At 36.7% G+C, this 12,877-nt stretch overlaps 1 protein-coding gene across 1 annotated transcript in view; it reads left to right on the top strand.

Annotated features, from left to right (window-relative positions):
- LOC107664836 (uncharacterized) overlaps positions 1-3,640 on the top strand; it is a 31,002-nt gene extending 27,362 nt beyond the window's left edge. The window contains exon 9 of the mRNA XM_016455517.1: positions 3,369-3,640. Coding sequence (XP_016311003.1) covers positions 3,369-3,640 — 272 coding nt within the window. The remainder of the gene's footprint in view (positions 1-3,368) is intronic.
- Positions 3,641-12,877: the final 9,237 nt, after the last annotated feature.

The following is a 12,877-nucleotide window of genomic DNA, read 5'->3' as shown; positions in this document are numbered from 1 at the left end:
AATTTTGTTGCAGTAGCACGAGATAGCTTGATTTCAAACTTTGAATTGAATAAAAAATGACAAGTAAGCAGTCAGTAATAAAATAAGAACAAATAAAGAAATTAATAATGATAGCACAAATAAAAAATAACGACAGGCCTTCGAATTAAATAAATAGCTTTTTACTTTTTCAGGTAGGTCTAACAGTAGGGTTAAGATATTTAAAACATTTTTTTTTTTTTTTAACTAATTATCCAAATAATGTTTAGTCCTAGAAAGCTATTATTATCAGAACACGTGAGCATAACATAACGGTTAGCAGATCAATGAATGAGAGGGCAGCGTTACCAGAGTTGCCCATATACCACACCATGTTACAACACAGTAGGGCTATTGCAGACAGAAACAATACTGTACTACATCGATGTTTCCTGTCGGCTCAATTTTTGAGTGGACTTTGCTTTTCCGATGAGCATGAACGGTATACGAGTGGAGTGACTGAGCAGAGCGCACACACATAGAGCGGGATAATACGCAGAGCGTCACACCACATGAAAGTAAATCCTGAGCGGTGAACTAATTTTCGGCAGCCGGAATTTCAGTGCATCTCTAATTATTGGCGACATCAGAAATGGATATTATATAATAGATGCTCTTTTGAACATTTTAGCAATTTAAAAATATTAAAAAATGATTTTTTACACGGCACCCCTGCTCTCGACAGACGGCACCCCGGTTGGGAAACACTGGTCTATAACACTGAACAGACTTGCAGCCCCACCAGTTGAGAACCACTGTCTTAGATTTGGAAAAAATAAATTTACTGTTGTATCTTTGAGTCCATTCTGTAATTTCAGATTTAAAAACATAAGGCTGAAATTATAAAAAGCTGAAAGCCAAGAAGATGTGTCTTTGTGAAACAATAATTACCAAATTGACCCCAGGAATGCATGTGTGGTTGTGTTAATGAGAATAAGAGCTGGTTTTCCTGCTCTCCTCTCTCACACACTAGCACAAAGCCACATCACAGACCAGTGTTTTAGATTTAAATGCTGAAGAACAGACAATCCAGAAACCCCCACAGGTTCAGTACTAATCGATCTCACTCTTTGTGTCTCTAAACGCAGTAGGTGCTTTGTGAGGACTTCTCAATGAGTTCTAATGAAAGCTGCTAATTTGGGAGCGCTGGCAAATTAACAGACCTCCAGGTCTCTCAAGAGAGCATTTTGCTTTTAAATGGTGTCTTTGTGGAAGGACAGAAAATGTGATTATGAAGTGTAAAGAAGGAAGGAAACAGAATAAGTAGATTTTGAATGGAAGAGTTAAGGGGAACATTTGAGAATTCTGCCATTGGTATCTGATTCACAGAAAAAGCCAAGTATAGGTACAAAAAGAAAGAAGGCATTGTTTGTAGTCTCAAATAGCGATATATTAAAGGGGTACATCTTATTTTATTCTATTTTATATTTCAAAATACACTAAATGACTTATACATTAGGAGAATTGTGAACAATTTATATTTATTCTTACATTTATTTAAAGGGGTCCTATTATGCTCTATTACAAAGTCCTGATTTTGTTTTGGGGGTGTACGAGAACATGCTCTCATGCTTGGTGGTTCGAAAAACGCATTATTTTTCACATAATTTACATTATTACAATACCTTTCTCCCCAGCCTGGCACAAACGGCTCGATTAGTTCTAGGTTTGATGAAGGCCCGCCTTCCGAAAAATGAAATGTGTTGTGACTGGTTAGCTGTCCCAGTGCGTTGTGATTGGCGAACAGCTTAGATGGTGTTTCAGTACTGCCACGCCCCTTGCCAAAGCAGCGAGTTCCATCTGCTCCGGTATAGTTAAAGGGTTAGTTCACCCAAAAATGAAAATTAGCCCATAAATTACTCACCCTCAAGTCATCCTAGGTGTATATGACTTTCTTCTTTCAGACGAATCCAGTCGGAGTTATATAAAAAATTGTCTTTGATCTTTTAAGCTGTTCCATGGCACTCACAGTGGGTGTTGCATGCATCAGTCCAAAAGCACTTAATTAAAATGCGCCCATCCATAAAAAAAAAGTGTCTCACACGGCTCCGGGGGGTAAACAAAGGCCTTCTGTAGCGAATATAATTGAATATCCATATTCAAAACGTAATAATCACTTTAATGTAGCCGCAGCACTGACCTCATACGTCATCCGCCCGGAACTGCTTCCAGTATACAAGTGAGCGCAAGCTAGATTAAAGTGATTATTACGTTTTGAATATGGATATTTTTCTTACAAAAACACATCGATTCCCCACAGAAATACTTTTTTTTTATGGATGGGCGCATTTTAATTAAGTGCTTTTGGACTGATGCATGCAACACCCGCTGAGTGCCATGAAACAGCTTGAAAGATCAAAGACAATTTTTTTATATAACTCCGACTGGATTCGTCTGAAAGAAGAAAGTCATATACACCTAGGATGACTTGAGGGTGAGTAATTTATGGGCTAATTTTCATTTTTGGGTGAACTAACCCTTTAAGGATGGTGTCAATATTGCCATACCAATTTGAGCCAGATTCAGACCCAGAGAATATTGAGCAAGAGGATCGCGCAGAACCTTTGCACGCACGGATATTGCAAGACATAATAGAGTGGTAACGTTATTGTTTTTTTTTGTTTTTTTTGGCTAAATCACGTTTTAGACAGGATGTCAACAGCCGCTTAAAAATAACTACACTTACTATGTACAGTTAAGTGCAACGGTAATATGTATTATGTTTATTGTTCTTTAATTCTAACATTATAACATGAATTGCAGTGAAACTGTTATGCAGTTGAATTTATTTATACCATAGTCTCATAGTTGAAGTGTAAATTCTGCAGATTACATCATTGTCCAGTATTGTGCTGTCAGCAATTTATAAAAACCTTTTCATAATTGTAACATACATATTTACATACATAATTATTCAGGTGCATGTGTAATAACTTGTTAAAACTTGATGCTACAGCAGCACTTCTTCGTTGTCGTCTTGTCTGATGCACTCACAGGATTTATTTTAATGATATTCTAATGGGCCGCTTTGTGACATCACAAAACCCAGAAAACAATGCTGTAGTCCAAACGAGCCGTTCGCTGTAGTTCTTGAAAAGGGATTTTTTAAAAACGAAATATCTCCCTTTGGAGTGGACTTTGAGATTTGTAACTTTGTAGATCTTTTTTATGCCCAAACATACACACTGCACACTGACTAAAATTCAAAAAGTGAAAAAGCATAATAGGACCCCTTTAAACATAATATATTATATTAATTTTTATTAATAAGTCACAAATCACAAATGAGATGTCCATTATTTAACAATCTAATAGGCATGTTATATGGTTTTATGTCTGCAAAATTAAAGAAATACCAACAATTGGAGGGACCATACTGGTCCCGCAATGCCCAGAGAGCAGTGACCATACTGAAAAGCACAGGAACAGGTCTGACAGACTCCGAGAGAAGAGGAAGAGGAAGAAGGAGATCAAGAAGACTGAGGAGAGGAAGAATAAAGCCCTGCAAATTTACTCTAAACTTCAGGATGGAAAAGACCTGACAGAGCCCACTCATCAGAGCCCTTGCTCTAAGTTTGAGGATTGTAAGTACACAAATCCATATGAAAACCTGAATTTGTAGACTAAAATCTTAATTTGTAGACTAATAAGGTGAATGTACTATGCGTATGACATAATTTCCAAGTCGCTTATTTACTAGTCTGCCAGTATGAACTGGCAATTTCAGCTGTTGATTGATAAGGTCCTTTCAGTAGGCCACCATTTTCATTTTAAGGACAACAAAAAAGCTCTCGCCATTCAAACATAGAACCCCACCACTGTAATTTGACACTGTGTACACACTCCAGTCGCCCCACCATCTCTTGTTTAGTTTTGAGCTTGGAGCTTTGCACTTGATTTTTTAATTAGCTATGCTTTCTAGTGCCGTTCTGCCGGTCTATGCCGATGGTCCTAATTTGCCGGTCCTTTTCATGATTGGATGCACGGTTTGGAGTGCTGAAGAGAGTGAGGGTGTGTACTGAAGGTCAAGGTGAAGGGGTGGAGCCCCAGAGGGGTCATAGGAGGTCATGGGGCTTGTGTGAATGCAGGGGCATTGTGTGAATAGGCCTGATTGGACAGGTCCCTTCAGCTCCTAATCAAGCACAAGAGGAGGAAGCACACAGCTGTCGCTCACATCAGAGATGAGTGTTGCTCTTTGTGTGTATGAGGATGAAAGTGAGAGGAGTTTGAAAAGGAGAAAGTACAGAGAAAGAACGTTGTTTTCATTGTTAAATGTCCCACTGTTGACAATTTGAATCAGTTTCAAACTGGCTCACATTTGTTACTGTTTTAAGTTCCCTCTTCTTCTGTACCAATTATTCCAATAGGATTCCTGCAGAACGAGACTGCGTTCTCTATAAATTTTGTGTAGGAATATGTGTGAGGCCTCTCAGACAGTTGTGAGTGTGGCTCCTCATTAGGGACTCAAAAGCCCTAATTGGACATAATTTGTACCCACTCTCTCCATACTGACCAGAAAATCAATGCACAAATGACAAGTGTCCCAAAATAGGTCTGGCCTTCCCTGTTCATTCCGTTTTTCCCTTCTTTCCCCTCTGTCTTTGTGCTTTCCCTTTCTGTGGCCCCTACCTGCAGCAGGTATTCAGTGTTTGCTGTATAAATAGCACTGGTGAGTGTGTTTGGCTGTGTTTAGAATGGAATACTAGCATACTACATACTAGACAGTACAGTACAGTATATACTGTGTTGCTTACTATTTTCTTTTTAAAAGTATGTGAAATTCAAATGGTAAATGCACATTTAAATCAGGCTTTCATTTCAATAAAAAAAAGAATAAATCATGTTTTATATGGAGCCCCTTACATGAAGAGAAAAAAAAAGACATTGTGGCCATTATTGATATGTGGCCACTTTTATTGATTTGTTCCCTCATTTTAGTTAAATAGTGGCCACATTGTAATTTCTTTTTCATTTAGTTGAATCGTGATCACAATTTTACTAAAACTATTAGTTATACATTTGTTATTGTTAAAATTAGTACAATGTGGCCACAATTTTACCTAAAATGAGGGAACAATTTGATAAGACATGGGAGCAGTTTTTTTAATTCATGGCCACAATATCTTTTTTTCCATGCAGTGTCCCCTTCTGTTTACTACACATACACAATATATATATATATATATATATATATGTGTGTGTGTGTGCGCGTGTGTGTGTGTGTGTGTGTGCAGTTGTAGCATATAGTTGTATGATATTTCAAACATAGCCCTATTTGTAAATCCAAATATATGCATACTTCCCTATTATAAAGTATACCAAAAGCAGTTTGTCATATTAGTTGTATGTCTGAATAAGCAGCATTCATTAAATACGGTAGGCAAAAATTATCTGGATGCCCTATTATTTACACTGAGTTTCTGAAGTACACATCCGATGGACACTTTACTATCCCATGAGGCCACAAGAAAGGAGTCATAACATTTTTTCATGGCTGATGTCTTTGGTATGACAGTACCAACATGACTGATGTACAGTATTATATGTGAAATGTACTGTATTCCTTCTACACACATGCACACCTTATAGAACATATTAATAAGCAGTACATACTCTGACAGTATGTGACTTTCTGGATGCTTAAAGTTTGCATATATCACACAGTAGTGTGCAGTATGTTTAGCATACTATTCCAAACATATGGTATGTTCAAGTCCTGAGATGGATGCTTAAAGTTTGCATATAGCACACAGTAGTATGCAGTATGTTTAGCATACTATTCCAAACATATGGTATGTTCAAGTCCTGAGATGGATGCTTAAAGTTTGCATATAGCACACAGTAGTATGCAGTATGTTTAGCATACTATTCCAAACATATGGTATGTTCAAGTCCTGAGATGGATGCTTAAAGTTTGCATATAGCACACAGTAGTATGCAGTATGTTTAGCATACTATTCCAAACATATGGTATGTTCAAGTCCTGAGAAGTTCGTATTTATGAGTTGGGAAGTCGTAATTACAACATCAGATGTGTTTAAGTCACTGTGGTCAGCGCAAGAGGACGATGCACCTTTTCTACAAAACAATAAAAATTAAAAATCAGCTACATTTTTTAACTCTGCTTCAACAAAATGATGAAAAATTATGCTGTTTTAATGTTTTATTGAATTTATGAAGGTGCTGTAAATTGAATCGTATATATATATTGTATCATAATTGTACAGTACTATCGTATTTTAGTTAGTTTTATTGTAAATGTAAAAAATAAAATCCGGACCCACTTTATATTAGGTATCTTTTAATACTGAATAATAGTTACGATCAAATAAATTAGTACTATGTACCTATTGTGTTCATGTTGAATTGCAAAACACATTTGCTGCTATTGAGGTGGGATACGGTTAAAGTTAGGGTCAGGTTTGGTGGTTTGGTAAGGTTTAAGGGGCAGAGGTCATCAGTAGAGATGTAACTACAGAAATTAATTACAGATGTAATTACTGGACAGTATTTTCAAATTTAAGTAAATCCATTGTATCAAATGATTAATTGAAATGTCATTTAAAATTTATTTAACATACTAGACATACTTAAGGACACATAATATAAAGTGGGTCCAAAATTAATTTGGTACAGTACAGACGCTGCATCTGTTGCATCCGTCATATTATATGCCACAATTCAGAAACTCTGGGCTTAAAGAAAGTTTAGAGTTTCCCACTCATTATTACAACTTTGTGGTGCCGTTCATACAAACTTTCTTACATGACTTGAAGCACCAATAGCCCTTATCTATGTTTCTTCTGATCACTTGGACAAAGTGGAGATCTCTGATAATTGTTAGCATTGACAGAGAACACCTGGTAGACCTAAGACTGCCCCACCCTACTTGTTTGCTAGTTTGCTAGCGGTTAGCGTTCAGACTTTGTAGGAGGCTGACTATGTGGCTCCCTTGTTGAATGGCTTCTTCAAAAGCTCAGCATCCTGAAAGACCAGAAAGTGTGCATGTATATATGTGTGTGTGTGTGTGTGTGTAGGGATACAGTGCCTTTATATAAGCGCTATTTGCAGAGCGCTAAAGGATGGAATAGCTGTGTGTGTTTACCATTAGCTCAGAGTGACTAGGCAAACAAACAGTCAGTCTATTGACAAGCATGAAGCATGGAATATGCTTGCTGTTTTCAAAGCTCACAGCGAGAGGGAGAGAAGTGAATCTGTCAAAGACTCTATTATGCCACGTCCAAACAGAGTGGGCCTTTCTACAATGCCCTTAATAAAGGGACAATGTCAAGGAGAGCAGCGGCAATAATGGCAGATGATTTGGCCATTGTGGGGTTATCGCTGTAGATAAGTTATAACAGGTGATTTGCCCTTTGTGGAGTTATCAGTGGAGATCAGGGTGTAGTGGTTTGTGAGGGATTGTGGTCTGTGTGTATGTGTGTGCTTGAGAGTACATGGCATGCAGCCAGCAGGAGGAGTGTGGTGCCTGCATGTGTCTTTGTTTGTTTTTCCCCCTCCTTTTCAAGGGCAGTGAAGGGGCGGAGCCACGTGTCCAGCGGCCAACAACAAAGCTCGCTTCGAGAGGTCTGCCAAAATTTGCCCCCTGAACTTGTTCAAAGGGACCAAAGTACAGTGCCAAATTTTTAATAATCAGGGAGCACAGCAGAGAGTTGGACAGCCTGCGTAAGTTATTTGTCAGTTGGGTCAGCACCACAGCGACCAGCACGTGGCAGAGTACATGCAAAGTGTGTGTGGTGTAGGATGTGGTGTAGGCCAGGAAAGCAGCTATTTAGTAAAAAGTAAAAATGTATGATTAAATATTTTGTCTTCGTATTATATAACAAAATCAAGTATACATATCAAATATATTTACTTTTGTTCAACTTGTGTCAAGGTGATTTTTAGTATATGTATGATATCAGCTTCTCTCATGTTCACAGGTGTCTTAGCAGAGTGACATGTTTCAGTAACACCTTACAAACAAAACGTGTCCTAATACATATTTATATTGGCCCGAAATGAAGACAAAATGAGTGTGTGTGTGTGTGTGTGTGTGTGTGTGTGTACCTGTTTTTCTATTCTGGTGGGGACTTAAACCTGAATACACACAGACTCATGGGGACTCGTGTCACGGTGGGGACCTAAATTGAGGTCCCCACGGGTAAACAAGCTAATAAATCACACAGAATTAAGTTTTTTGAAAATCTAAAACTGCAGAAAGTTTCCTGTAAGGGGTAGGTTTAGGTGTAGGGTTGGTGTAGGGCAATAGAATATACGGTCTGTACAGTAAAAAAACCATTACGCCTATGGAGAGTCCCCACAAGGATAGCAAACCAGACGTGTGTGTGTGTGTGTGTGTGTGTGTTTGTGTGTGTGTGTGTGTGCGTGTGTGTGAAACTTCATTTGAAACTTAAACCTAACAAATTTAATTTGAATCTTTTGTTTGAAAGATTTGTTTGTGGTATATTTCTTTTAAATACTGTGAATTCCATTTTAGTTTGATATTTTTAACCAATGCAATCACATTCATACATTTTGAAGTGTGTCTCAAGTGTCCAAATGCTTTTAGGGCCTCATACTCTTCAAGATCAGACATGAAAGTTCAATGAAACTGCAAATCTTTTATTTAGTTTTCAAGTTTTTACTCCCACAAATGTGAAACCCTATTAGGACCAAAAGCCAGCCTATGTTTGGAAACCATTAAGTGTTAAAGATGCAGCAAAATATATTTTTTTTTTTTCAACTATACGAGCACTTTTATGTTCTGGGGTTGATTATTATTAAAACAATCTTGTTTTCTTTTTGCTATATGAAAAAATGCCCTTTTTTTGTATAGATTTTGTTTTATCCTTGTTCCAGACACAGACATTAGATGATAAAAATCAATCTTAAAAATATGAATTATTTAATTAAAAAAATAAATATAAAATTATTTACCAATTTTTACACAAATAAATTTTGGCATCATTTCTATCATGTCCAATAATTATGGCCCTATAAAGTTTTATGAATTTGAAACTGTCAGCAGATTGTGTCACTTTTATTATGTCATTTTTTAATCATGCTCTAATTCTGTCAAATGTAAAATTGCAATGATGCAAAAAAATTGAAAATATTATTTAATTGTATGCATTTAAGATGAAGAAAATGCTATGAAATTAGGCAATTTAAAAAAAAAAATAAAAAAAAAAATTTCCACTAGAATGCTATTAAACAATAATTAGAAATGTGGTGGGAATGACATTGCAGTGGAAATGTTCATGAAATAAAATGACAAATGCTGCATGTATGCATGTCAGTGTTGGCCTTTAGTTTATTTTCTAGAAATCCAAAGAGGTGAAAGCACCCATAGATGAAGAAAAACTCAATTTTCTTGGTTTGACCGTTAATGCGCTCAACACATACGCTTTTAATAGCTACTGTCATGCTTTGACATATACTGTATGTAGAACGACCTCAATCTGAGTAAAGAGGTCATAGTCTGCAGACTCAATTTGACCATTAGTAAACTATGTAAGGGGTTTTATCTGAATGATGATGAACATAAACAAAGCTACAGGATTAAATATGGACACAAACAAACACGGGTACAAAACGTCCCCAATAAAGCACAATGAGTCTCTGTATATGAATAATAGTGTTATTTTTGAGCGGGAGTGGGTGCTTGTATGTGTGGCAGAACGTTGCATCATCCGTTTTCATGACAAATGTATTTAACCTGAAAAGAAAAAAAAAACTATACTTTCTAAGACAGTAAGAAATAACCGTATACAGAATAGCAAAAATGAACATCCATTATTCATTGGCTACAGACGTGAAAGGACATGCAATCAATGCATTGCAATGAAACAGCTGTGAAGTTCTGCCCTGAAGAGTGAGTGTTAAATGGGATGTGACTGTAGTTTTCTATGGTGTCTTCAGCCTTTTGGATAGAATGATACCGGCTTGAGGCCGTCAGCCCTCATAGAGGAGTGACTCTGTCAAAAAAAAGAGAGCAACAAAGCACGAACGTGCAAATGTGTTTGACGGGGTGCACGTCGGCCGACTCTTGTCACCTCTTTGACACTTCTCTTTCTCTCGGGCTTCTATTTGCTACTGAATTGCCGTCACTCCCATTACAGATTATGAGAGAAGTTCTGTTCTTGCAGTCTCTCTTTCTGTCTCTCTCTCTCTCCACCTCTTTTTTTAAGACTTCTCTTGATTAACATTTTCTGCTAGGCTTCACACCAAAGGGCCCAACCTGTGTGCACGAAAGCCCATAGTGGAAAAAAAGCCATCAGCCGCTGAAGCAGAATCAGATAAGGCTATCAGGCGGGAGGCGTTAGCCCAGGAGCTTTGTGCCCCCTCCATCCCCCTTCCCGCACGTTTGCCTGTGCTTCCTCCCTCGATCTCTCACTCCACTGCACCTTTTGTTCCCTTGATTCCATGGCACAGAGCCCCCCCAAAACATACACACACACACACACACACACACCATCAGCCACAAATCCCTGAGTGGACCGGTGGCCTGAGATGGGACGCGGTCTAAGATATATCTATGGTGGAGTTTAACAGAGCACTATAGTGAAGTTCAAAGGCCTCGGGAGGAGGTAAAATAAGGGATTTGGTGCAGCTACAGAAAGGCAGAAAGTAGTGCAGGCGTAAATAGTCCCGAGATACAGGCGTAATATTTTACTAAGTGAGAAAGATGATAACTGATACACCTACAAAAATATCACAAAACATGATTTTTATTTTTAACCAGACTGTAAGGTAACAATATGCTGATTATAAAAACAAAATTCTTGACTTTTTAAATCTCATTTTCTTAATAAGTGCTTTGTCTTGTTTTTCAGTTTAAAAAAAATCTACAAATCCTTAGTTTTTTAAATAAATAAGATCATACTTTTAGACTATATTAAGATTTATTTATAAAGAATATCATCTATTAAGTTTTTTTCTTGCCTCATTGAAAAAATGTTTTTTTCTTGTTATAAGCATGAATCGAACAAAAAGCTTGTGAAGTTAATTCTAAAAAAGACATTATGAATGAATGAATGAATGAGGTTTTTACTTAAAGAAAAAAGAAAAAAATATATTTTTTAATATGCAAGTAAATAAATAAGGTTTATGCTTAGATTTTTTTTAAATAAGCAAATAAATAAATAAATTAAGTTTAAGCTTAACAAAAATGTGAACTTGCAAAGTAAGTAAATAAATAAATAAATACACAAATAAATAAATTAGGTTTATGCTTAAAGAAAACAATATAAAATGAGCAAATAAATAAATAAAGCTTAAGCCTAACAAAATACCAAAAAGATAAATAAATAATGTAATTTTATATAAAGTTTACATTTATAAAATAAGCAAATAAATAAATAAAGTTTAAGTTAAATAAGTTTAAGCTTAACAAAAATGACAACTGGAAAATAAATAAATAAATAAATAAAATACATTTGATCTGTAATCAAGTTTTCTTGTTTTAAATATGCTTTTATATTTTTACTGGAAAACAAGTCTAAATTAAGATAAAGAGGAAACTATAGGGCAAAGAGGGGAAACGGCTGGGACATGCCACATTCAAACCTGAACTACTTGTACATGTTGTGAGCATGCTGCATCCTCTATGCATTTTTCATGAGCCAGACATGGCATTACTAGACATAGAGAATACAATTCTCAAGTGTGAGTGTCCTGGATGCACATCTCATATTGTGAGAAACCAAATGAATACACATGTGCAGCCCAGTCAGATCAGATCCAGACAGTGGCAGCAGGACTGGGACGGCAGATTCCGTGTCTTGGGAGCATCTGAGACAGATGAGTGCAGATAAAGAGAAAGTCAGTGAATACAGATCAGTTCAATGATCCGAACAGATCACTGTTTCAGATTTGAAGCTAATTCCAAGCGCTGCTGAGGGACCAGGGTGACACCACAGCTCCTGCCAGCCGCAGTTATTTGCAAACAGATGTGCGTCCCTGGACCGAGAGGTTTTGATCAATCAGGCTTTAACAAGTCAAGTTGACTACATGTGAATGTTACACTTTGCATGTGAATGGGAGAGGCCATGCAAGGCCCGGGTTTGATTAGGGGTAAGCTGATAAATGGCAGATTGAATCGGCCCCCTGTGAGCAGGCCGCAGTTCATTGGGCCCAGTGCTTTAAATCCACACTGATATCAACTCTTTCCTCCCTATTCTTCTGCCTCGCTGATGAATAGATTCATTATTCAGTGGATTCTGTCTATCATTCTTGTTCGTTTCATGTATTGGACTGGCAGCAGCTTAAATGAGGTCTCCACAGCTTCCTTTCCTCCCCTTTCCATCTTTTTCTTTTTAACTTTTCTGCTCTGATCCTCTTTTCCTAACTCATCTTAGTGTTCATTCCCATCTGTCTGTCCCTCTGAGGCCAAATGCTTGATTTTCTGCCTCTCCCTGTACTTAAAGATTCATTAAATGTCATTGGTTTCATTGTAATGTATGGTAAATAGTAATATACATGGTTTAGCTTTTCTGTGTTGTTCTTTAGGCCACACGCACTACTGTTCAAAAGTCTGGGGTCAGTAAGATTTTAGTTTTTTTGAAAGAAATTGATACTTTTGGTCAGTCAGAATTAATTAAATTGATCAAAAATGACATTAAAGACTTTTACAGTGTTACAAAAGATTTCTATTTCAAATAAATTCTGTTATTTATTTTTTTACTTTTTATTCATCAAAGAATCCTGAAATAAAAAATAAAAAAATGTAGCACGGTTTCCACAAAAATATTAAAGGGGTCATATGATGTTGCTAAAAAGAACATTATTTTGTGTATTTGGTGTAATGAAATGTGTTTATGCGGTTTAAAGTTAAAAAAACACATTATTTTCCACATAC

The sequence above is a fragment of the Sinocyclocheilus anshuiensis genome, unplaced genomic scaffold, assembly GCF_001515605.1.
Source record: "Sinocyclocheilus anshuiensis isolate Anshui unplaced genomic scaffold, SAMN03320099.WGS_v1.1 scaffold299, whole genome shotgun sequence".
Taxonomy (NCBI): Eukaryota; Metazoa; Chordata; class Actinopteri; order Cypriniformes; family Cyprinidae; genus Sinocyclocheilus; species Sinocyclocheilus anshuiensis.
Note: the sequence above shows the minus strand (reverse complement) of the source record. Positions and strands in the feature narration are given on the sequence as shown.